General features: G+C 59.8%; 1 protein-coding gene across 1 annotated transcript; it reads right to left on the bottom strand.

The window, feature by feature from the left end:
- Positions 1-1,053: 1,053 nt before the first annotated feature.
- ONECUT3 (one cut homeobox 3) lies at positions 1,054-23,955 on the bottom strand. Its single transcript, XM_072845505.1, has 2 exons — positions 22,926-23,955; positions 1,054-1,477 (listed from the first exon to the last, which is right to left on the bottom strand). The coding sequence occupies exons 1-2, from the start codon at positions 23,953-23,955 to the stop codon at positions 1,185-1,187; spliced, it is 1,323 nt and encodes a 440-aa protein (XP_072701606.1). The 3' UTR covers positions 1,054-1,184.
- Positions 23,956-24,248: the final 293 nt, after the last annotated feature.

The raw sequence follows: 24,248 nt of genomic DNA, 5'->3' as shown, positions 1-24,248 counted from the left end.
AAATCTGCTTTGTCTGAGTCCATTCCTCAACTGAAAAGTGAACCAGAAATCCAGCGGTGAATGGTGGAGCCAGTCACCAGGAAAGATCAGATCCTTCGCTCCAAGTCTCTCCTCCCATCTCCTTTCAAACAATTATTATTTTTAAATACCCGATTTCTGTAGCTAAAATGTGCTTCTTTGACCTGCTTGGGCGCCAGGCGACGCGGTGCAGCCGCGGTCCCCCTCCAGCCGCGGGGCCGGGGGATGCTCGGGCGCGCAGAGGCGGACGGCCACGGCGAGGCGTCTCCTTTGCCGTGGAGTTTCTCTGGGAGGGATCTGGGGACGGGTGCTCTCGTGGGTCGGGGTGCATGTGTGCATGGGGGGCTAGGGGATGTGGGTGCTTTTGGGGGTGTCCCGGGGGGGGGGGCGTGTCGGAGGAAGATGCCCGTGGAGGAGACTGGGGTTGCAGGAATGCCCTCGACCAGGTTTTCAAAACCTTCAAGGGAGAGAAACACCCATGTGTCCATGGCAGAGAGGGTCTGGCTGCCTCGGGGAACCCCGCTGCACCTCAGGGGCGGAAAAAGCTTCAGCAGCCAGAGACCTGGCAGGAGCCCAGGGTCACCCCCCAGGCACACAGGAGCATTTTCCCTGCTCATCCCCCTTTGAACCACAGGGGGTTTGGCCCTGGTGTGGCAGGGTTGTGCCAGAGCCCAGCCCCATGACTCCACTTCTTGTATCTCCCCCACCTTTACCCCTCCACCGTGGGAGCCGTAAGGGTGGCTGTGGCAGAGATCAAGGTTGGGGGGGGGTCAGGGTGTGCCCCTCTCCCCAAAGACCCTGGTGGGCAGGTGAAGACAAGGTTCTGTGGTCACCGAGGACCAGGGATGCTTCCAGACAGCACCTCGCCCTCTCCCTCCATCCCACGTCATCCCTCGCTCCACAGGGGTTTCCTCCGAGCCCTCCCAGGGACGGAGCTGACCTGATTGCAAACCCTTTCCCTGCTCCACGAGCTGGGAGGACGTGGCAGCAGGATGTGGCATGAGGCCCACGTCCAGGGGTGACACCCGGCTGAGGGTTTGGGAGGCTGATGGACCCGCAGCATCCAAAAGCACCCACCCCGGTCGGCTCGGGGCACGCATGTGAGTCTGGGGTTGGCTTTGTCATGAGGAGGATGTCCGGGAAGGGGCAGGGAGGGCTGGGGGACATCATGCTTTGGAGAAAGTGCTTGTAGAAGAAGAGGGGACTCCGGGGTTGGTGCCTGGCTCCTCCTGCCAGCGGTTCATACACCGCCGGCGGGCATTCATGAAGAAGTTGCTGACGGTGTTGAGCTCCAAGCCCAGCTGCTGTGAGATGGTCATCTGCATCTCCTTGGATGGACGCTTGTTCTCCTTGAAGATGGCGATCAGGGTGCGGCGCTGGAGGTCCGTGAAGACCAGCCGCTGCTTCTTGGGCTGCAGGCTCCTGTCTTTCTGCTGCTCTTGCTCTTTGCGTTTGCAAGCTAGATATTCAAAAGAGAGAACAGGGCCATTAATTGGTGCTCACCGCCCTGGCCCACTTGCAGGTTGCCTGGCTGCCTCCCAAAAACCAGGCCCTTCCCTCCAGTAAACCTGCTGGCTTGTTGCCCCCCACTCCCTAGGCTACCTCCCTCCTCTTCCTGCCTGTGCCTCCTGAGCGTCTGCTGAGACGGGAGGACAGCCTCCTGCGACATCACTATGAGAAAGCCTGGGTGAAGCCCATCACCTCTTCAGATGCCCAGGAAAAGCCCAAGTCTCAGCATCTCCAGCTGACCCTAGGACTAGAGACCGAGGAAACTCCTGGGCTGACTCTGCTCCCACAGCCTGACTATTGAGACCTACTCCATCCCTAAATTTTGGGGGTCCATCAGCCTCCCTCCCTTGCTGCACTCTGGCGTGGTCTCCCTCGCCTCATGACCTCTGTGGATCTCACTGGAGGACTCAGGGAACTGGCGTCTCTTGGCCATCATGTCCAGCTGCCACCTCCGAAACGCAGGGAAGAGCCGGGGACAGGGACGTTGTGAAAAGGCTGGTCTGCAGCCACCATGTCCCACAGCAGACAGCCTGGAAGGACCATTCGTTGTTCCACCTGCTCTGGGAAGGGGTTTTCCTGCCTCTGGAGGCTGGAGAACAGCCTGAGCCACCTGAAGCTCCAGGAAATTCAGCCTCCCCTGCGTGCCTTTGCTACCGGATCCTTTGGCATGTGTGTCAGGTTGAGCCAGCACCGAATTAAAAGCCTTCCTACAGATTTGGCTTGAGCAGTAGGTGAGGACAGAGGTGCTGTCACACGGGGACAGGCTGCCGGGAGCCAGGAAAGCCCCCCTGACACCACCATGCTGCCTGCAAGGGAGGGAGGCGAGTACGCACCTTTTGGTAAATATATGAATTTTAATTGCAGGAATATTAAGCACGCTGTTGGTGGAAAGGGGTGAGAAAAGGAGCCCTTTGCTATGATATTTTTCTAGAAAATTATAGAATAACTGACGTTGGTGGAGGTTGCTGGTCCAGTTCCTACTCCAAGCAGGGATGACCTCCAAGCTGTTGAGGTTAGGTCAGGGTGCTCAGGGACTTCACTGGGTCAGGACTTGGCCGGACATGTGCAAGCACCGTGGGAGTGCGAGACACCCATGGGCAAGGCAGGGCACAGATCTGGCCCTCCAAGGCTGCGGACACACCATTTCCTCCTGGAAAGCTCAGAAAAGAGTCAGGAAACTGTGGGCGAAAGACTTTCCAAGGAAAGCCCCACTCTTGCCTCAAACAGCAGCAGTTTTCAGCCTTGGTTCGGATCTTCCAAAGGTTTTTGCAGGGAGGGCACAGGTCCTTCGAGACATTCGCTGTCGGAACGTTGCTGGATGACAGATTTCAACTTGCTTCTCTCAGGCACTTCCAGAAGCCTCTTCGACCTGGTGCACAGACCTTGGAGGGGCCAGAGGCCGAGACTGAAAGCCACCGCCACCGCGATGGGACGGCATCTTGGGTCCACGGGACAGGTATTCCCCTCAGGCTAACTACCTGCCTGCTATACAAACCCACCTCCACGGCCAGGCTGAGTAAAAGGGTAGGCAGCCATGTAGCCTAGGAGTAACGGGAGAGCGCTTGAAGTCACTTCTTCCTCACTAGAGAACAAGTAAGGTCTTCCTCTGATTTTTCTTCAGCTGGCCTGCACTACGAGTCCTCTTCACATCACCTTGAACTAATAGAGAAGGATGATATCTACCCCTTCTACCCAAAGCTGGGGAGATCTAGAGCTCAGTGAAGCAGGTGATTTATCCAACAAACTTAGCCTTGTTTCCCCGGCTGCTGGGCTCAGTCCTCGCCCCGTCCCCATGCGGGTGGTGGGAGCCATCGGTGGGAGCCGGCTGGGGCAGGGGACAGGAGGCACCAAGCTTGGGACAACCAACCACACTCGGTCAAAATCAGCCTTCCCTGGTAAAGATGGTTAGTGGAGAGCATTCCCCTCCCCTTCTCCCCCCCAGGCAGGTTTGGCTGCAAACCACCATCCTTAGGGACAAGGGACAGTCCGAGCCCTGGTGGTGCCGGGGGACCCTGTCCCAGGGGTACCTTACTCAAACAGCCAGCAGAGAATGGTTTATTTAGTGGAAACCTACCCTATGACCATCAGATGCTTGCAAAAAGAACAAACAAAAAAAGCCTTTATAGAAAATTTGACTTTTTTCCAGACGTGAATTAAAAAAAAAAAAAGACCCCCCCAAACTCCCCCCAAACCAAACAACAAACAGAAAAAGTCCCCCTCCCACCGTACGTGCACATTCAGAGCAGCATGTCTTCACCCTGCTGGACCCCTCGCCCGCCTGCCACGCGCCCTCCCGGCATCCCCCCGGCATGCTCGGCTCCGGCCCCGTGACCGTGGCGTGGGTAGGACCTCGTGTTGACAGTGGGCACCTTGCACGCTTCCTGTGAGCAACGGCTTCTGCTCTGCGTGGATGGCATTTATACTATATCTCTCTACCACATATACACCAGGTACATACAAATGTGTGTAGGTATGTGTAAATACATCCACACTCCCATGGGACATGCGGGGTGATGTGCTGACCCAGCTGTAACCCTAGCAAAGGCGCGGGGATCCAGGTTGTCCTCTTCCTCTCCTGCCTGCTGGCACCCATTCCCACCAGCAGTGCTGGACAGCCAGCCTGAGACGCAGCATTTCAGCTTTTCAACCTCACATTTGCACCCCCCCATTCAATTTTTAGGAGTAATTATTACAAACTAGTCGCCCATTAATAACTCAAAGCTCCGAGGCAAACGCTCACCATCAGGGTCTTGCTGGTAAAACTGTGATCCAGCATTTAAACTGGTGCTGAGTATTGCTTAGACAGAGGTGACACCCTGCTCCGCACCCCTTGATACCCCCGTTATTTTTGGCCTGCGAGCCAGCGGTGGACACATCCCACGTTTCCTGTGCTCGTTTGTTTATTTATTAATTTCTTTTTCTGCTGACGCAGCCCAACACCCCTCTTCCCCAGTTCAATCTAATTACAGCTCCGCACAACAGAAATCGATAGTGACGCTGGTCAGATCTATTTACGGCGGCCATCAACCCCCCAACGGAGGATCTTTTTCCTATTCCCCATCCCCCAGGCGCTGCTTTCCCAGGCAGGCTGGCGGTGGCCATCCCCGTGTCCCCGCAGGCGGTGGGAGCTGGGGATGGGGGGCAGCTGGGGGCACGGCTCTGACTCCCACCCAGGTCAGCATAGGGTGAGGGGTTTTCTTCGTGCTTCAAAATCCCTTTTTTCCAAGTCCCAAGCTCCAAACAACTCATCCTTGGCTTAATGCTGTTCTTCAGCCACGTCCCTCCGGGGTCCCTGGGCCTGGCTGCAGTCTGTGGGGATGGGGACATGCTTCAGGGTGCTTCCATGCCTGCCTCTGTCATCTCCCCAGCACATGCCCAAAGCACGGGATTTATTCCCTGGCTTGTCCTGCTCCCCACTCCTCCTGGGGCACAGGAGACCCTGGCGGTACCAGGACCAACAGTGGGAGAGAAGGACCAGGGTCCCCCGTGGCCAGGGGGGATGCTCCGACAGCCAGTAAGGGGTTGAGCTCACCCACGATGGAGGTCTTCCTCTCCTCTCCCATCTCTCCCCAGCTCATTTCACAACACCTGCACCTCTGAGACCTCCACAGCTCAGCCAGGCTTGGCTGAAACCAGCCAAGTGCAGGAGTGACAAGGAGGGAATGCCAGATGCAGTGGGACAGGGTGATTGCACGGAGCCCCTTCCTCCTGGACGCCCGGCACACAAGCCTAGCGGTATTTCATCCCTAAGGTAGCTGACCTGGCTGCGGAAAAACCACAGGGAGCAAAGGCAAGGAGGAACCTCGGGGGGGAAAGCAGGAGGACAGACCTCTCAAAGCAGAGGCATCCCACCCGCTTCCCCCGGAGGATTTCTGCTGAGGGCTTCTGCCTCCCTGGAGACTTATGTCAGAGGCAGCGCGTTTTCCTTGACTTAACCTTGACAGCTCAAAGCAAAATATCTCCCAAATCATTTCTAAAGGGACATAATAGAGACAATCAAATGGCTGCTGTTCAGAAGCTGCGATTATGCCTCGCAGCGTGAACTCCGCGAAGCATTTAACTAATACCTGATGGCTTTGCAGGCTTCCACAGCCTGCCAGACACTGGTTTCTCTATTATACCAGCAAACCTCTGTTTTCTCAGCCCCAGCGTGCTCTCCCTCTCCATTCACTTGCAATACAACCTGTAATTTTCTGCCCACTTTGCTTAAGTGCTGGTGATTTGTTGAAATCACAAAAGACAGCCAGGGGCTTTCAGAGCCAGCATGCTGGCTGTAAGAGAGGTTAGGGGGGAAAAAAAAACAAAACACCAGGTTTTCTCCTTTTCTCCCTGTCAAATCGGTTTGCAGCAGTGCAAGGGGACCAAGGAGCATTTAGGGGCTCAAAGGGAGGGGGAGGAAGGGATGGAGAGGGGGTACCTGGACGTGGTCGGTCAGGTCCGGACAGGTTTCTGCGGTGCAGAGGTGGGACGGGCTCTTTTCACCGGTGGGCACCGGATGGGAAATGGCCCTGAGCAAAGCTGGCTTCTCTCCATGCCTTCAAGATGGGTCTAGCCCCTGGGCTGCCTCAGTTTCCCCCTCTCCTTGAAGGGGCAAAGCGATCTCAACCTCTTTCACAGAGAAGGGGTTGTGCAGTGGGTGTTACTGGTTCAGACCCTGCCCTGATATTCTGGAAGGTTTTGGGAGCTGCAGCTCTGAGCAAACTGGGATGAGCCCAGCGCCTCCCACAGCAGAGCGGTGTCTGATCCTGAGTTGACTTCACCTCATGGCATCTGTTCCCCCAAAGCTGGAGCAGAGTCTGGACCAGACATCAGGGAGCTTCATCTGCAAAATGGAAATCCTTTGGTCCACAGCTGGACCAGCCGGGATGCTCAGAACTGGGGGAACTTAGTAACTGTGAGAGATTTGTTTGACTTTTCTTTATGTTGTAGGAAAAGAGCCCAAAGAGATTTGTCACAAACAGGCTTCTCCAGGGGAAATTCGCATCTTCTCTAGGGAAGACTGGGAAGACTCAGTGCTGATGGGAGAGTCAGCAGTGTACAATGCAGGAAGAAGGAGTGCTCAAAAACCAAACCTCAACTTTCTTTTTGCCTTTTTTTTTTTTTTTGCTGAAACCCCATTTGATTCCGAAAACTAACAAACACACAGGCAAAGGGGATGCAGTGTCAACCACAGAACCACCGTGGCAGAGCCTGCCCCACGCTGCCCATCCCTGCAAATGCCACCTTGCAACGCTGCAACTCTGGGATCCCCCAGACTTCAGCAGCATGCGATTTAAAAAACAAAAAACCTCTGCGCTCCAAAACCTGTGGGGATTTTGACCGCTGTGGCCCCACAGCATCCAAAAGCTTTGAACCATGCTGTAGTAAAAACTGCCCCGCTCTAGAAACCCACAGGTTTGGAAAACTGTGCGTCAGAGGCCATCCAGAGCCCGAGAGATGAAGTGGAGCTGCGATGTGTCTGCAGAGCTGCAGCCTCACAGTCCTGGGTCAGAGTGACACGGTCCGGCCAGAGCTCCTGGCCCCACGTGTGTCCCTGTGCCATGTGGCCCTGCCTCGGTGGGGACGGCTTCCCCGCTGGTGTCCCTGGGAGCTGCTGGAGGATGAGGCCCGGGGAGAGCCCCTGGTCATTGGTATGCAGCCAGCGTGCTGCAGGGTGAGCCGCTTCCCCGAGCCCAGCAAATTAAATCTTCCTCTGAATGCTGCAAATGAGGAGATGAGATGAGACAAAGCGCTCGCCTCTGCGTTGCTGGGTGCATTTTCCTTCCCTTGCGAAGGGTTTCGGTGACTCATTCCAGCGAGCACCTCCGATCGACCCATTCGGGGCTGTGAGGCATCACCAGCCACCGATGTCCCTGGCCCATTCCCCAACAGCCCAGGGGCTTTCAGAGCAGGACAGGTTGGCAGGCGGAGGGAAGGGACAAGGCAAAACACAAGGCCTCGTCCCCTGCTTGGGTGACAACAGTCCCTCCTGAGAGGGGCGTTCAGCTGGGGCTGGCAGAGGCTGGAGGACACCAGCAGAGCCACCCAAACGTACAGCAGAGCGGCGATGCCAGCCCCACGGGACGCCTCGTTTTGTCTCTCCTGCACTTCTTAAGCTTTGTTTTTTCATGGCATGGCATTTTCAGCTTTTCCAGTGCTGAAGCCGATGAGTTTGGTCTGGGGGTGGGTGAAGGGACACAAAGAAGCTGTGGCAGCTGCAGGTGCGCTTGGCTCCATCCCTCCACGTTTGTCCTATTTTTATTCCTGTCCTGTAAGCTGCTGCCAGCCCTGCCAGAGACAGCCCTGGGGTGAGTCGGCTGCATCAGACCCCTCTCATGAACACAGAAATAAACAGTTTTAGATGACTTAAAAATGTGGGTTTGTTGTTAAAAGCATTTCCTTTCTGCAGAGGTTTGATTTTTCACTCGCTTTTCTGGAGACTTTCGTAAAGGGAGACCTGGTGCCCCGCTCCGCTCTGCCCAGCACCTAGGCAAACCAGGCTCAACCCCTGGATCTGCCATCACATCTGCTGGCAAAGTCGCTTCCCCCATTTGTCCCATTTCCTCCCTTTCTAGGCCTTTTTTTGGACGAGGGTCAGCTGCTTCTTATTGTCCCAGTGGAGACCACTGCCGTCACAAGCTGCTCAGTGCTCATGCTGCCAGCACGGCGTGGGACCGGACCAGCTGCCTGGTGTGAGGCAGGGCCGGGCAGAGGTGCCCTGGGAGTCCTCCCGGCTGCTCCATTCTCCTTACTCTTCTCCCGAGTCATTGCCACTTAGTGTGACGAGAGCAAATTGGTGCTAATGAAGTGCTGGAGTCAGGCAGTGCGGCAGGCAGAAGCCAGCAGCGCCGTGAGGGATGGCAGCAGCAGGGGAAGGTCGTCGCCTTCTGGGAGAGAGGGTGGATGCAGGGATGGTTTTGGGGGGGCAGCTGGAAACCCTCCAACCCCTGAAATAAGTTTTCTTTGGAGTCCGCGACACTTGCTCATGCTCAGCTTCGGCGCAAGAGCCCCAGCTGCAGAATCCAGGGGGAAAAAGGGAGTTTGGGGTTTGATTCATGCCACAGTGACAGGCAGAACCAAGTCACGCCAGACAAGGAGCCTCCCCCCGGGAACCTGGGGCAAGTCACATCCCTGTGACCCATGCAGCTGTGGGTCCCGTGCAGTTCACGTCTGTCCTCACTCCTTCACCCAGGAAAGGAGCAGCAAGGATCTCCCTTTGGCATCCACACGGGCTACTGCTAGGTGACTCTCATCAGCCCGTTCCTGTCAGGCTCCTCCTGCCAAAATCCCGCTGCCTTCAGCAGCTCCCAGATCTGGTTCTCTGAGCGGGGATGATAAACAAATTCAGCAATCAATGAAGCATATTTCATCAGAGCGCATGTTGCTCCTGAGCTGTTCTCGGTGGAGAGATGGTGTTGAGAGGGCCCAGGGCCGTCATCAGCCAAGGACCATTTGCTGGAGAGAGGGGAAATGCAGTGGGGGGAAAAAATCTATCGGGTGTGAGATGGGAAGCTCCCTTAGGGTTTGGCTGAGTCAATTCTCGAGATGGCTTCCGGCTTTCTTGCTCTGCGGTGCTGTGAAAAACAGGAAAATCTGTAATCCTCCAGGTTTGGGTGTTCAAGGTTTGCTTCACCAGGGTTTGGGACCTCTGAAGGCAGGCGGGAGGGCCTGAGCGGGGACACTGGCTGCTCTCAGGTTATCCCTTAGCATCACACGTGCATCACACGAGGAAGCTTCCAGATTTGAGCCCTTCCCTGCCACCAGGCCGCACTCTGGAAGGCCTTGGCGCTCTGAAGGCAATTTCCAGCCTGACCTCGACGGGTGCCACAGCCTTGCTCCAAGCGTACCCCAGATCCCTGGCTATTCACACCCAGCATGAAGCAGTCCGTGCCGCGAGGCAGCAGCCAGCGTGGGTGGCATGTGCCCAGGCTGGTCACCGCACGCTGCAGAGGGGTCTGGGGACAACGGCAGGGCCCGGCACCCCATTTTGCTGCTCAGGGGGAGCCGGAGACTGCTCGGGGGCAGGGGGGTGACACAGGGCAGCCGCTCAAACCCCCTGGGTGGACCCTGCCTGGTCCTCTGGGGTGAGTTCCCCCACCAGGCCGGCCCAGGCCCAGGGCAACACCAGGCCCCCCTCATCCCCGGCCTGGGCGAAGGGCCCTCAGCTGCACCTGCCCGCAGGCTGGGCCATGAGGACGGCGGGGAGGAGGCGGAGCAGAGCGAACTCCCGGCCCCAAGGCCCCGGCAGCCACCGAGGCCCGAGGAGGCCCCGGCAGCCGCCGTCGCCCGGCGAGGCCCACCCCACCGCCCCGCCGCCATTTTGGAGCGCTGGTCCCGCCGGTGCCCCCCGCGCAGCGGCGAATGGTTTGTGCCGCTCCCCCTCCCCGCAGCCACGATGGGCCGTCCCCGCCGCGCTGGCGCCCCCCCGCGGATGGACGGGCGCATTTTCCCCCCCGGGGGGCGGTGGCAGTGGTACAGCTCGCCCCGCCCCCCCGCCGCTGCCCAATGGCGCGTCGCAGCCGCCCCCGCCACGAGGGAGATGGGCCATTCCAGCCCCCCCCCCGGCTTAGCGCGATGGGCCGTTCCAGCCGCCCCGCACACACGGGGCGCGCTGGGCTGGAGCGGTCCACCCGCGTCCCGGGCGGGGGGACAGGCCGCCCCGGGAGCCGCGGGCATGGCACCTCCCGGCCCGGCTGCGGGGCGGGGAAACTCGGCCTGCCCCACGGCTGCCCCATCACTGCCCCAGGGCTGCCCCCTTATCACCCCCTGTAGTGTCCCGTCACTGCCCAACGACTGCCCCATCGCTGCCTCACACAGTGCCCCATCGCTGCCCCATCACGACCCCATCACCGCCCCATCGCTGCCCACAAACAACCCCACGGCTGCCCCACAGCCCATCATCCCCTCCCCATCGCCCCCCAGCCCGGCCGCACAACCACCCACCCCGCCGGGAGCCCGCTGCCCCCCGGGGTGGCTCAGCCCGTTCCCCCCCACGCGTGTGGGGCTGGCGCGGCCGCGGCCGGCACTAAGCCAGTGACTCTTAACGCACCGCTCCGGCGTTATTAGTTCAGCTCCCAGGGCACTTCCCGGAGTAATTGCACTGATCTGCCAGGGATTACGCGCTGCCGCTGTGACGATGGATGATGTTTTAATTCGAGCTGGGCACCGCCGGGGGGGGCAGGGCCGGGACCGGGACCCCCCGAGCACCGGGGGAGGACGCGCCAGCCCGGCCGGACACCCTCGCCGCTGCCGTGGGGTGAAGGGGCTGCCCGGGCGCAGGCGGCAGCGCCGGGGGGCGGGGGGGGTTGGTTTGGGCGAGGAGCAGCCAGAAACCTGGACCCGTCGGGCGACCGAGCGCCAAGTGATGCCCTGGCTGGGAGCTGGGCCAGCTCCAGGCCAGGCTCCCGGCCCCGGGACACCAGCGATCCCGGCTGGCGGGGGTTCAGCAGCCCCCCCCCCGGCCCCCGTGGCTGCAAAGCAGCCGGGGATGCTCCCGAGCGGCTGGGGAGGGCCCTTCCCAACTCTCAAATCACTGCCGGGGGGGGGACACTGACCAGCCCGGGCTGTGCCCGCTGCCGCTGCGCCCCGGGTCCTGCTCCCTGCTCCCCTCCAAGCCCATCCCGCCGGGAGAACTCCCGCAGGAAAAGGGCTTTTGCTTCCTCCCATCTGACCGCAGCAGAGAAACTTCCCCCACAACATTACCTTTAAAAATGACCCCCACGCAGAGCTGTTCCTTCTGGTAAAGCAGCAATTAATCACGGCGAGTATGGGATGGATTTGTAATCAGCTCCCCCCCTCCCACCGCCCCCATTTCACAGCCCTGGGTATTTTTCCTGCCCCCCCTGCCCCGTGTGCGGGGATGGGGCCGGGGCCGGCACAGCCCATTGATCCTGCCCGGTCGATTTTATTGAAACTCCCACGAGTGGCTTTAACTGCGTGTTGGATATTGCTGGCACATCAGTTTGATGGCTACGTGACCGGCGGGGAGCTCACGGGCAGGTTTGCAGGGAGGGAGGCGAAGGAGAAGGGGCTGCGGGATGGGGCGATTAATCCTGATGGAGCTGGGTTATTCCCTGGGTTGTTCCCTCCGGCTGCGCGTCCCCAGGGCTGCTCCCGAAGGTGGAAGAGTGAAAGGCGATGGCACGGCGTGAGGAGGAGTGTTCGGGGGGTTGCTTAAAGGGAATGGTTTCTCTTGGCCAGATTTCATTGCTGGCTGGGAAAGGGGCTGTGGGGGGCAAAATGGGTTGAGAAAGAAAGGAGGAGAGAAGGGGGGGGGGGGAGGGACGAAGAAAAAAGGAAAAAAAGAAAGAAAAGGGAAAAGAGAAAAGGAAAAGGAGGAAAAGAAGGAAAAGGAGAAGAAAAAGAGAAAAAGAAGAAGAAGAAGAAGAAGAAAGAAAAAGGAAAAAGGAAAAGAAAAGGGGAAGAAAAAGAGAAAAAGAATAAGAAAGAAAAAGGAAAAAGGAAAAGAAAAACAAAAAGAAAAAGGGAAAAAGAAAAAGAGAAAAAGAAAGAAAAAGAAAAAGAAAAAGAAAAAGAAAAAGAAAAAGAAAAAGAAAAAGAAAAAGAAAAAGAGAAAAGGACAAGGAAAAAAAGAAAAAAGAAAAAGAAAGATGAAAAAATTAAAAAAGAAAAAGATAAAAAGACAACAAGGAGAAGAAAGATTAAAGGGATGGAAAAGAGAGGAGCGAGTGGATCCCAGCCGGGTGTCACCGCTCTATCCCAGCCCAACACCCAGCAGCCACCAGCTCCTTTGTTTTCCCCACGTTCCCATTCCTTTTCCCTTCCTGTCTGTTTTCTCCCGTTTTTGCAGAACAGGAGACAGCCAAGGGGGGGTCTCTGCCAGGGGACGGTGACGCTGCCCAGGGGGCTGCCCCCTCCCACCGCCAGCACCCCCGGATACCCAGGCTGGGCTCCGGCACCTTCAGGAGCATCAGAGCGACGGGTGAGAGGAGCCGGCTGGAATGAAATCATCATCCAGAGGAAGTATAAACCCTCCATAAACACCACGAGAAAAGCTCCTGAGCAGGAGGCTGAGGGGGACGTCTGAGCCCCTCGATTCACCAAATGTCCCCCCGACGTCCCTTTTCCAGGGGAGATGACGGTGCAGTAATGGCACCCTGGGGCTGAAGATCCCGGCTCTGCCTGTATCGATTAAGCAGCATCTTCTTGTGTGGAGAGCGGGGCCGATCCTCCTCCATTCCCGGGCACCAGCCGGCAGGGCAACCGCCTCGCGAGGTGCCAAAAATCAAACCAAATAAATAATTTGGGTTTTTCTTGGAGGTGTTGAAGGCAGAGGAATGGCTGGGTATCATCAATCTGGGGCGGAAAAGGCTGTTTCAGGTTTGGAGAGATGCTTTCAAATTTTCTCTGGGAAAAGCAAGTTGGTTTGAAATCAGCATTATTTTGAATAAACGCCCTGATTTGGATGACTTATTTTTCAATTTATTTTTTCCTCTTGGCATGCAAAGCATCCGATGATACCCGCACCCTTCGCCGCATCTTTGACTCGCCTCTTTTCGCCCCATTTCTGACCCACACAAACTGAAACCAGCTGCAACGCAGAGGCATATGCGAACACCTACCTCACCACAAATATGCGACAGAAAGTAAATTAAATGCCCTAAATAAAGCACTTCTGGCTGCCTGTGTGTGTGGCCAGGCGGGTGAGTGGCTTTGGGGGAGTCCAGCAGGAGCCCCCCCCATGCAGGAGCTCCCCTGGGAATATCAGGGTAGGGGTTCACTACCTTCTGCATGAGAAATGTCATCAAAATCCTGAAGTTTGGCCCCAAAAAGAGAACTAAAGGCGGGCATCAATCCACAGATCCATTTCCAGAGGCCTCTTGTTAAAGCCTTGGGTCCCTCTGGGTGACTTTGCAGCCTGGCAGCGCGGTGCCACTGTCCCACCCTCCCTCCTTCTCCTCCTCAGCCCCTGCGATTTGCGAGGCAGACGGGGAAGGGACCCCCCCATCCTGGGCTTTGGAAGCACAAACCACCACGGCACAAACCCCAGCACTTTTTCAAGCATCACATTTGAGCCAACTGCGCCAGATGCTGGTCCATCCACCGAGCAACCACTGAGCAAAACCCAACGGAGATCCATTCCCCATCCTGGGTTGTAACTTATCTGGGGAGATGCCAGGTCCAGGGCAGACAAAGGAACCTCAAAAGATGGGAAAAAATACAGAGTAGGGCCAGATCTCCAGAGAAATTGCAAGGGATGGGATGATGCTTGCAGGCGCCGGTGTCATTGCCACGTGCTGCTGCGCTCCCCAGCCCTGCAACAGGCACTGAGCACCAGGGTCTCCAATGCTCTGCAGTGGGAGCAGCCTTTGCTGGCGGCAGAGCAGAGTCGTTGATATCTCTGTCAGCCCCTGATACCATCGCCCGTCAGCAGCTCCCAATACATTTGCAATTTTATCCCTAATGGAGAGAGTTTGCTCATTACCTGCTCTTTATCGGCTGAGGGTAGCATGCCTCCCACAAAGGGGCATCGCTCTCTGGAGCTCATCTTCCAGCTTAAAGGTTTGGCCTTTTATGTGGCATCACTGAGTTCCTCGGCTTTAATGACCTGGCGCTGGTGTCTTCATACACTGTATAAAAGCACTGTCATCCCCGCTGTCATCCCACACATGTAGGGAAACTGAGGCACGGAGGGATTTGCGGATGCTCCACCTGTCAACCCACAGCCAAATCACAGCTCATGTCCCCTCAGCTGCATGGTGGGACTTGGTGTGGGGAGGGGAGATGAGGCTTTGGGACATTTCCCGGTGGCCAGAGCCAGTCTTGCCATGGCTCCCGGCTTCCCAGGGCTGTGCCCTCCCTGTGCCGTGCACCGCTGCGGCAGCTCCTTGGGGAGACCATCACCTTCACAGCCCTTTGAAGACCACTTTGGCACAAGGTGTTTCCCCTGATTTTGCTCCACTTCAGGTTTTTTAGGGTCCCTGACAGCCAAACCTGATGCGTCAGGTTCCCTGCTGTGCCCTGCGGAGCCGTGCCACACACCGAGCCCTCCCAGCATGCCCCAAGCCCGCCAGCCCCCAATATTTAGGGCTCCCTGGATTCATGCCAACAGCAGGAGACCTCGGTTCTCTTCCGACCTGGGTGGGAGACCACCAGCCCCTTGCTCCCCTTGCTGCCTCCTCCTGCCAAGACCTGGGTTCAGCAGAGCTGGGTCAGTTAACGCTGCCCATGCCATCAGCAGCAAAAAAGCTGCAATTTGCTTTTCTTTTTTTTTTTTTTTTTTGTCAAAATGTTGGGGTTTTCCTCGCTGCTCTGCAAGCAAGGAGAAGACAGCCTGTCCCAGCGAGTGCCTTTCCACAACCAGCCCTTGCTTTCCCCTGGGCAGGCTCCCGCACAGGGATTTTCTGGCTCCTTCTCCCAAGCTGGGCAGAGCCGAGCCACCCCCAGCCTGCCAGGGCTGACGAGGTTTCCCAGACCCTGAAAGGGTCACTCCTTCTTGGCTATTTCTGTACCTTGGGTTTGGGAACAGAAAAAGAAGAGGAACAATCACAACAATACAGAACTGAGGCAGGACGACGGGTCCAGGTCTCCCGACGGGGACATTTTCCAACGCAGGGTAGCGGTGGTGGCATCTGCCATTCCCCAGGTTAGAGGCCAGGCAGCAAATTCCATCCCCCAGCTCCTCAAACTCAGCTCACGGTAACACCGAGTCCTCCTGCATTCAGAAACGATGCTGGAGGAAATCAGGGCATGGTTTGGTTGGAGCGACAAGGTCCTGCAGTGCAGAGCTTGGAGGCAAAACCCCGGGGATGAGAAGGTGAAGGAAAGGACCATCACTGATCCCTAATGAGGGGGCAAAAAGTCGGTACCTACAGCTGGATGGGGCCAGGGAATACGAGCATCCTCGCTGCAGCCCTGCCTGTCTCAGCCCATCACCTCTGCCTGCATCCCACCCATCATGGGTGTACGTGGGTGTACACGGGTGTACGTCCTCTCGCCATGCGGCACCTCCGGCCCCACTTGTGCTCTGGCAAAGCTTTGCCTTCTCCATGCCTTAACTGCACCACCCGTGAAACACCTTGAACCTCACTGAATCCCTTTTAAATAATTTCTGGACCTCCTTGCCCTGCGCTGCAGAAACCACCAGGACTTAGAGCAACGGTGCATAACCCTAACAGAACATATATGTGTTATTAGACAGAGTTATTAAGGTCATTCTTGAAATCCTAACCATGTTCATGCAAATGCGTCTCAATTTTAGTATTGGGTCTTTATTTTTTAAATGTCCTGGCCCCTCCTTCCAGCAACAGAGAATCCAGGTTGACTTTTTGTTTCGCAATTTTTTATAACCCCAATGTTTTAAAAATCCATCATCCATTTTGCCTGTCCAACCCTGCCTTGGTTTAAATATTGCTGGAGATGCTTTCTATCACTCGAGGTATTAACGAGATTTTTTAATTTCCATTTAATCAGCAAAATCTTGCCACTCGATGGCCATGGTCCTGTGCGGAGCCAGTAAGAAATGCACTCAGCTGCCGAAACCTGCTGCCGGCTGCTCGCCAGCGCCTCACCACCCCGGCACAGCCCTGCATCGCTCTCATTGCACCCACCCAGCCACCATTGCTTTTGGCTGTGGATGGATGGGCTGGAGGAGAAAATTTTTGGCTCCAACTTCCCTTTTTCACCAGCTTTCGAAGCCAGGGGCTGACCCCAGCCCCTCTGTGCTGCCCTTGGTTCTGCGTGGGTGGAGGGCAACGGCCAAGAGCACAGCCCGGGTTGATGGGACACATCCTGGGCCGACCGAAGCACAGAGACAGCCTGAGCTCGATGCTGAGCTGTAGGATTTGTGCTCCTCGTGGCAGCTCAGCTCTGAAAAGGGAGCTGAGGCTGAGCCGCGTGGGTGCGTGGATGCGGGTGGTAGGCCAGATCAGAGCTGCCTAATGTCTCCATCAGTACTTGGGGTGCCAGGCTCCTGCTGCCCGAGCCTTTCCGAGAAACCTCAGGGAATCAGGCAGCAAGGGGGAAAACTCTTCCCCCTCCAGCCAACAAGGCGCTGGGGCTGGGAGGTGACGGGTCCGACTTCTGTCGCGGCCAGGGAGGCAGCGATTCCCACGGGAAACACAGCCCGTCCTAAGGCAGCGGCGTCCCAGACTGCACCCCAAGGTCTGGAGCAGGAGGACAGCTTGGGTCTTCAAATCCCCACCGAGCTGCAAAGCCCCAGCCCTTTCAAGCCAGGCTCTGGCGGTTTGGGTTTTTTTTTAATTTTTCCTCTTATTTTGTTTTGGTGTTGCACGTCGGCCATCGCCACCCCACCATGAGCCCTGTGAAGGCTTCGCAGAAGGAGACCCATGTGCCCGGGAGGTTTCTGTAGGGGATTTCTGGTTCCTCTACACCCAGGCGATGCTGCAGGGGTGCTGGGGGAGGCGAGGTGCCGTGCCCAGGACAGGGTGGGATGTTCCCAGGGCAGGAAAACAGGCGCCTGGGCCCTGTCCCTGGTCTCCTCCTGTCTTCACTATCCCTCCCCTTCCTCCGCTTTGGCAGACCCTGTGTTTGTCCCCGGTTTTGGCATTCACTCCGTGGCACCGAGGAAGCTGGGCAGAAAACCCCGCGATGGGAGCGCAGGCAGAGCCTCCCCCGCAGCCGCTCCTGGGGGGCACGGCTGCCCCCTCCCAGAGGCGCAGGCTGCCCGGCCCTGCAACCGCATCTGAGCAGAATGAGAAAATATTGGATTTGTTTTCTGGAGGGAAAAAAAAAAAAATCCAATATTCTGTCTGCGATCCCAGACTCCGCGCCTGGTTATGGCAGGAAAATGCTGTAAATCTCCCCTTTCCCCACCAGCTGGGGAAGAAAGACTGATTTGCTTTTAATATTCTTATTTTCTCTCCTGGTTTAAGCCCCATCATTTTGCAGGCGGCTCCGCAATCTCTTTGTTGACCAGGACTTAAACCTGCTCTCCCGGCTCCCCCGACCCCGGGAAGTCGCCTCGCACACCCTTCCCAGCAGCTCCCAGGCAGCGGCAATGAGATTTTAATAGATGTATTTTCAAATTAGTTCTGGGCCTTTCAAGACTTATCAGTTAAATGAGGTTTTTCAAATTGATTCAAAGGTCACTCCGAGAGTTTTCTCTTCTCTGTTATCTCTCCCTTATGGTTTCAGTGGCGATTGACAGAACAGAGAAAAAAAATATCACCCCCACGTTGTACACCCAGAAAAAGAAAAAAACAACAAAAACCCACCCAAAATGTGCACCCAAAAAGAAGGAGGCGGCAAGAAAGGCCCCCGGCGCCGGCTCTGCTTTGGGGCTGGGGGGTCCCTCCCTGGCAGGCGATGAGCGGAGCCCCGGGGGGCATTTGGGGAGCGGTGCTTGGGGGAGCAGCACCCCACAGACACGGGTGGGCTGTACCCGGAGCTGCCGCCCCGCAGAGGCGGAGGGGGGAGGGAACCCGATTTAATATTTAACCGACGGGCGGTTTATTGGCCCCCCTTCTGACGCGCAGATTAGGAGCAAACAGAAAAATAGCCGCGGGCGGAGCGAGGCGGCCCCGCCGCGCTGATAAGGGCGGCGGCGCGGTGCGGGGCGCGGTGCGGGGCGCGGTGCGGGGCGCGGTGCGGGGCGCGGGGCGGAGCGGGGTGCGGAGCGGCGCGGAGCGGGGCGCGGAGCGGCGCCGGCGGTGGCTGCTCCAGGCGGGCGGCCCCGGCGGGCGGAGAAAGTTGCCTGTTATTAACGTGCTAAAAAAAAAATAAAATAAAAGAAGAATAATTTAAGAAAAAATTAAGAAATTTAGGGGAAAAAAAAACCCCACATTTTTTCCCACCGGGGAAAGCGGGCTTCCCTCCTCTCGCCCTCCCTTTCGCCGGGCGCTGCGGGCGGGCCCCTCTCCGAGCCCGGGGGCAGCGCTGGGCGCCTGCAGCCCCGGCCTCGCGTTTTCCCCATTTCAGGGCGGCGGAATAATTCCCTCTCCCAGCGACGGATCCCCCCCGCGGCCGCGGCGCGTTTTCCCCGTCTCCCCGCGGACACGCGCGGATCGAAAGCAGCGAAACCGCCCGCGATTTCCCGCCGCTCTCCCGGGCCGGAGCCCGGGGCCGGAGTCGCCCGGAGCCGCCCCGGTGCCCGGTGGCCGCCGGCGGGGAGGAGCCGTCGTTGGGCCAAAGTCGTTTGGGAGAGGCTGAAATTGAAACAAAACTCGAGGAAAAAACAGGTGTTTCCCGAGTTTTTACGCAGCGCAGTCTTGTCCCTGATTCTGGCAATTCTGTGTCGTAGTTCGCGGTATTAATTAGCGGCATTAATTATTGGCGTTGCCAAACCTCTCGGGCATTTGCCTTGGCCCAGTCTCCCGCGATCGTGCTCGCAGTTTTGGGGTGGTTTGGGGTTTTTTTTTTAATAACGACGGTTCGCTCTGCGGTGGAGATTTGCTCGGGGGAGAAAGCCCGGGGAGGAGAGGGAAGAAAAAGAAAAAGAAAAAGAAAAAGAAAAAGAAAAAGAAAAAGAAAAAGAAAAAGAAAAAGAAAAAGAAAAAGAAAAAGAAAAAGAAAAAGAAAAAGAAAAAGAAAAAGAAAAAGAAAAAGAAAAAGAAAAAGAAAAAGCAGTGAGAGAGAAAGAAAGAAAGAAGACAAAAAAAGGAAAGGAAAGGAAAGGAAAGGAAAGGAAAGGAAAGGAAAGGAAAGGAAAGGAAAGGAAAGGAAAGGAAAGGAAAGGAAAGGAAAGGAAAGGAAAGGAAAGGAAAGGAAAGGAAAGGAAAGGAAAGGAAAGGAAAGGAAAGGAAAGGAAAGGAAAGGAAAGGAAAGGAAAGGAAAGGAAAGGAAAGGAAAGGAAAGGAAAGGAAAGGAAAGGAAAGGAAAGGAAAGGAAAGGAAAGGAAAGGAAAGGAAAGGAAAGGAGGAAAAGGAAAAGCGAAAAGAAAACGAAAATTAAAAAAAAGGAAAGAAGGAGAACGAAAAACGGGGGGCGAAGGCTAAAGGAAAGGGAAAAGAAAGACGAGCAGGGCAAGGGAGAAGGAAGCGTAACAGCGGAAGGCAGGGAAGGCGCGGGGGCAGCGCTGCCCAGCCGCCCCGGCCGCCGCCCGCGGGTCCCTCCCGGCCGCCAGCCCCGGCCCCGCGCCCGGGCACCGCTGCGGGGCAGGAGCCGCCCACCCCAGGCGCCGCCGAGCCCACTCGGGACCGCGCTGCCCCCCGGGGCGCGGGCAGCGGCCGGGTCCCCGCGGAGCAGGCTCCTCTGGGCCGGCCTTACAGCCCACCCGCGGCCCAAACGCTTCAGGCAAGCGGGTGAATTTGCGCACGGACACGCGTCTCGGGGGAACCCACGAGAGGATGGGTCAGCCGAGCGCTCGTTCGAGCTGAGGACGAACGAACGCGGAGAGCGGGGAGCCGCCGTGTCGCGAAAGGGACACGACGATGTTGTCGCCCTCCCGAGAAACAATCACGAGCGAATTTCCTGGTCCTGAGCGTCGGAATAAATCCGTGGCGGGGAGGGGGTTTCCGCCGGCCGGGGCTCCGACAGGGTGGGAGCGCACCCACAGACACGCGTGGTGGGAGGCCAGCCATGGACAGGCATGCTGGGAAGGCATCCACCGCCCTCCGCGGACACGCGGGGATGGGAGCGCAGGAGCGCACCCGCTTCCCGCATGACCCCACGCGAAGGAGGCCGATGCCTTTTTCGCCCCCAGGACACCGAGGGACAGGGATGGCGGGTGGGGGAGTCGCGGGTGGGGGCTCGGAGCCCCGCTCCGCCGTGCAGGGACCCCCAAAGGTGCCGCGGTGGGAGCTCCCCGCCACCCACGGGCCCTCGCAGGCCTCGCGGGGGGGGTCACGAAGTTTGTAGAGCTGCACCTGGAGCGGGGGGGCGGAATGCGGCCGTGACAGCGAGTCACAGAGATGGATGGCCCGAGGGGACGGGCCGGGCACCGCCAGCTGCTGCCCAGATGTTTCCCCGTGGGACCCCCGTATTTTGCGGAGCCTCACGGGGGGAGGCCGGGGCGGGGGGAGCTGCAGCCCCCCCGGCTGCGGCGCTGCCCGGGTCCCGGCTGAATAATTAATGGTTCATCTGCGGACGGGGGAGCTGGGCTGGGAAGAGGAGAGCAGCGGCGACTGCCATTGCTGGGGGCCCGGCGGGTTTATTGATCCGCGATTTACTGACTCCGACTAATCCGTCAGATGGACTCCTGCGGCCGGGCGGGACCGGGACCGGCACCGGGCCCGGGCCCGGGCCCAGCACCAGCCCTCGCCCCGGCCGTGCCCCCGTCTAACAATCTTTTTTTTCTGTGCTTGCCCTGGGAGGGAAAACAGCCGATCGCTCCCCAGGCGGGGAAGGGGTCCCTTCCCTGCTCGCCGGGGGGTCGCAGCCCTCCGGGCCCCTCCAGTCCCCCAGCCCGGGGCGGCCTGAACGGCCGAGCGGGCTCCACCGGCGGCCCCGGGCTGGGTCGGCTTGCGGGGGACCCGCCCGCAGCCAGCGGGGAGGCCGGGCACGGCCCCCCCCCCAGCGCGACCCCCTCCGTGTAGCCCCGCTCCTCCAGGCAGCCGGGCCGGGGCTGAGCCCCAGGGGCTTAAACCCGCCCCACGCCCGGGCCCGGGTGGACGAGACGGCGGGAGCAGCGAAACGAAAGCGGGTCCCAGCGGGGCGGCAGCGGGGCCGGGAGCCGGGAACAAAGCGGCCGGGCCGGGGGAGGCCGCGGGGAGGTCGGGGCGGCTCCCCCCCCTCCACGGCTGGGGCCCGGCCGATCCCCTGCCACGGGCGGCGTGGGGCGGCCGCGGCCCTGTCCCGCGTGGGAAGCCGGGGCTCAAGCAGGCGAATTCACGGCGGGGTGGTTGGCTTGTTGTTTTGGTGGGGTTTTTTCCCCGTCTTCGCAGAAAGAAAAGAATTAAACCCTGTCCCCAGGAAATCTGGGGGGTTAATTTCCGTAAAGAATGTCCCCAGGGCTGCCCTGGGGCCGAGGAAAAGTCGGCGCTGGGGAATAAAAACCATTTTGGGGAGAATAAACCTCCCCCGCGGCCGCGGGAGGAGCGGAGCGACGGCAGCGGGGACAGAGCCCGAGCCGGGCCGGCGGGCAGGGACCTCCCCGAGCCTCCCCCAGCCGGGGCCGCATTTTTATCATCACCATCGTGGTTATTATTTCAAATTTTGGCGAGTCAGAAACCAGCCACCCGCTGCTCAATTAGCCCGAACAACGGGGGCATTAAACGGCCGATCGCGGCAGTGTTTAAATCTTTATTTACCAGAACCTTGTAAAGCCAGGAACAATTTGCATTCTATTAACTGCTTTTCAATAGGGCATCGACTGGAACTAAAAGATGCCACTACCCTGCCCTAATTAAAGAGCAACTGAATTACACTAAATACATATGAACGCTGCTCTCCTCCATAAATAACGGCGGGCTCCTCGCCGTGCGGAGCGCCTGGCGGGCCGGACTCTGCCCGGCCCCACGGGGAGCTGGGATTGCTTTAAAAAAAAATCATACACGCGCGGTTTTTACCCCACGGCCACCCCCTCTTGGCCCCGCGGAGCCCCGGCGCGGAGGAGCCGGGGGAGGACGGGCTGGAGCGGCTCCGGGTGCCGGGGGGCGGCGGGTCGGGCCGGTCGCTGCCAGCCCTCGGCCCTTTCCCCCGCGGCGGCTCCGCGCAGCGCGGAGGAGCGCGGAGCCGCCGCCCCCGCCCGCTCCCCGCAGCCACAGCGCGGCCGCGTAGAAAACCCGCGGTTCCCCAGCAAACCCTCGGCCCAGCGCCGGCCTGAGCCCGAACGAGCCCCGCCGGCGGCGGCCGCGGGGAACGGCGCTGCCGCCGCGCCGCGCTCCGCACCCGCGGTGCTGCGGGACAGCAGCCGGCCCCGCACCCAGGCCGGGAACCGGGGACACGGGGGGGGGTCGCTCCTTCTCGCCGAGGGCAGCCGGTGTCCCGGCGGGAGCGGAGCACACAGCCCCGGCGCCGCCCGCCTCTCCGCGCCCGATCCCCGGCCCCACAGCCGGGTTCCCGGAGCGCGGCTGCGGCACCGAGCGGCGGTGCCCAACGGACGGCGAAGGAGCTCCACGAGCGGCCCCGGGGCCGCGGCTCAGCCCGCACCCACGGGCGGCAGGGAGCGCGGGCCGGGGGCTGCCGGCGGCTCTGCGGGGCCCGCCCGGGGGACGAGGGGCCGGTTCGGCGGGCGGGACCGAGCGGAAAATCGCCGCCGGGGCTCGGGGCGGCCGAAGGGGCGGCGAGGAGCACCGGGCAGCCCCCGGCGCCCGCCACCCGGGATCCCTCGTTTCCCGCTGGCAGGAGCAGGCCCGGGGAGGGGGGGATTCGCCTTAAACACCGTTTCCTTCCCTTTCTTCTGAAGGCTGCAAACCAGGTCGGTAACACCCGGCCCAGCCCCAGGCCGCCATGGCTCCCCGCGAGCGAGGGGTCCCCACGCGTGTTCGCGGCACCCCCTCACCCACCCGCCCGGAGGCGCGGGGCGGGCGGCCCCGGCAGCAAACCCTGCCGTGCCCTACCTGCCAGCCTGAGCGCCGACATCCTCTGGAATTCCGGCTCCTGCAACCATTTCCACATCCTCCGGAAAGTCTCCCGGCCCGACTTGAGCTTACTCCAGGGCTTGGGGTTCCGCAGCAGGTCCGAGAGGGTCCCCTGGGAGCGGCACAAGATCCTCTGCGCGAAGATCGCCTGCGGGATGCTGTAGCGCTTCAGCTCGGCCGTGATCCGCTGAGCCACCTCCTTGGTGTTGATCTCCTCCACCTGCCCGGAGCCGCCGGGCTGGGAGCCGGTGGCCGAGGCCTGCCGCTCCCGCTCGCCCAGGAGGGAGCCGCCGGGCTGGGCGTGCGGGTGGCCGTGCGGGTGCATCCCGTTGAGCGGCGGCATCATGGCCGAGCTGGGCGCCGCCAGCCCCCGCGCCAGGTGCTCCTCGCCCCGGGACAGCATCGCGGCGTGCGAGTCGAAGCCGTTGGGCGAGAGCATCTTCTCGTTGGGCAAGTGGCCCCCGGGGCCGTAGGGGGCCAGCGGCTGCTGGGCGTTGTGCAGGCTGCCCAGCCCGTTGGGCAGCGGCGAGAGGGGCTGCCCCATGGCAGGCATGTCCTTGGGGTAGTGGCTGTAGAGGTTGCCCATGGAGGCCAGGCTCCGCTCGTCGCGCATGAGGGTGAAGCTGCCGCTGACGTTGCCGGCCAGGCGCTGGTGCGGGTGGTGGTGGTGGTGGTGGTGGTGCGGGTGGTGGAACTTCTCCGAGACGGTGGAGATGGGCGGCAGGTGCTGCAGGGGGGTCAGCGTGGTGTAGGTGCTGCTCAGGCTCATGCCGGAGGGTGACTCGCAGGACATGCTCATGGCGGGGTGCAGCGGGGCGGCCAGGCTGTGCTCGGCGCGGTAGTCGCCCCCCTCCAGGATGGAGGCCATGCCCGAGACCATGGCGGGCCGGCCGTGCGGCACCAGGTTGCGGTGCGAGCCCTGCCGCCCGTGCGCCGGGCTCAGCAGCTCGGCGGGCTGCGAGTGCGGGACGCCGTGCAGGCTGCCCAGGTTCTCCATCGCCAGCTCCATGGTGGCCGCCGGGCTCTGCCGCTGCCTCGCCCGCTCGCTCGCTGCCTTCCTCCCCCACCCCCCCTGCCGCCGCCGCCGCCGCCGCCGCCTCCTCCTCCTCCTCCTCCTCCTCCTCCTCCTCCTCCTCCTCCTCCTCCTCCTCCTCCACCGCCGCCCCCGCCCCCCCCGCGCCGGCTGCCCGGATTAATTCAGACTCCGCGCTCGGGGGATCGATCTCCCGCGCCCCGCGGTCAGGCCAGCATGATGCGCCGCGCCCGCCCGCCCCAGCCCGCCTCGGTGCGCTGCGGCGCGGG

This window comes from Ciconia boyciana, chromosome 24 (assembly GCF_034638445.1).
Source record: "Ciconia boyciana chromosome 24, ASM3463844v1, whole genome shotgun sequence".
Lineage (NCBI taxonomy): Eukaryota > Metazoa > Chordata > Aves > Ciconiiformes > Ciconiidae > Ciconia > Ciconia boyciana.
The sequence above is the reverse complement of the archived record's forward strand: the minus strand, read 5'-3'. Positions and strand labels throughout refer to the sequence as shown.

Coding starts and splice junctions, on each gene's coding strand:
- ONECUT3 (XM_072845505.1), bottom strand. CDS start 23,955: ATGGAGCTGGCGATGGAGAACCTGGGCAGCCTGCACGGCGTCCCGCAC. Junction 1,478..22,925: donor GTCGGCGCTCAGGCTGGCAG/GTAGGGCACGGC, acceptor TTGAATATCTAG/CTTGCAAACGCAAAGAGCAA.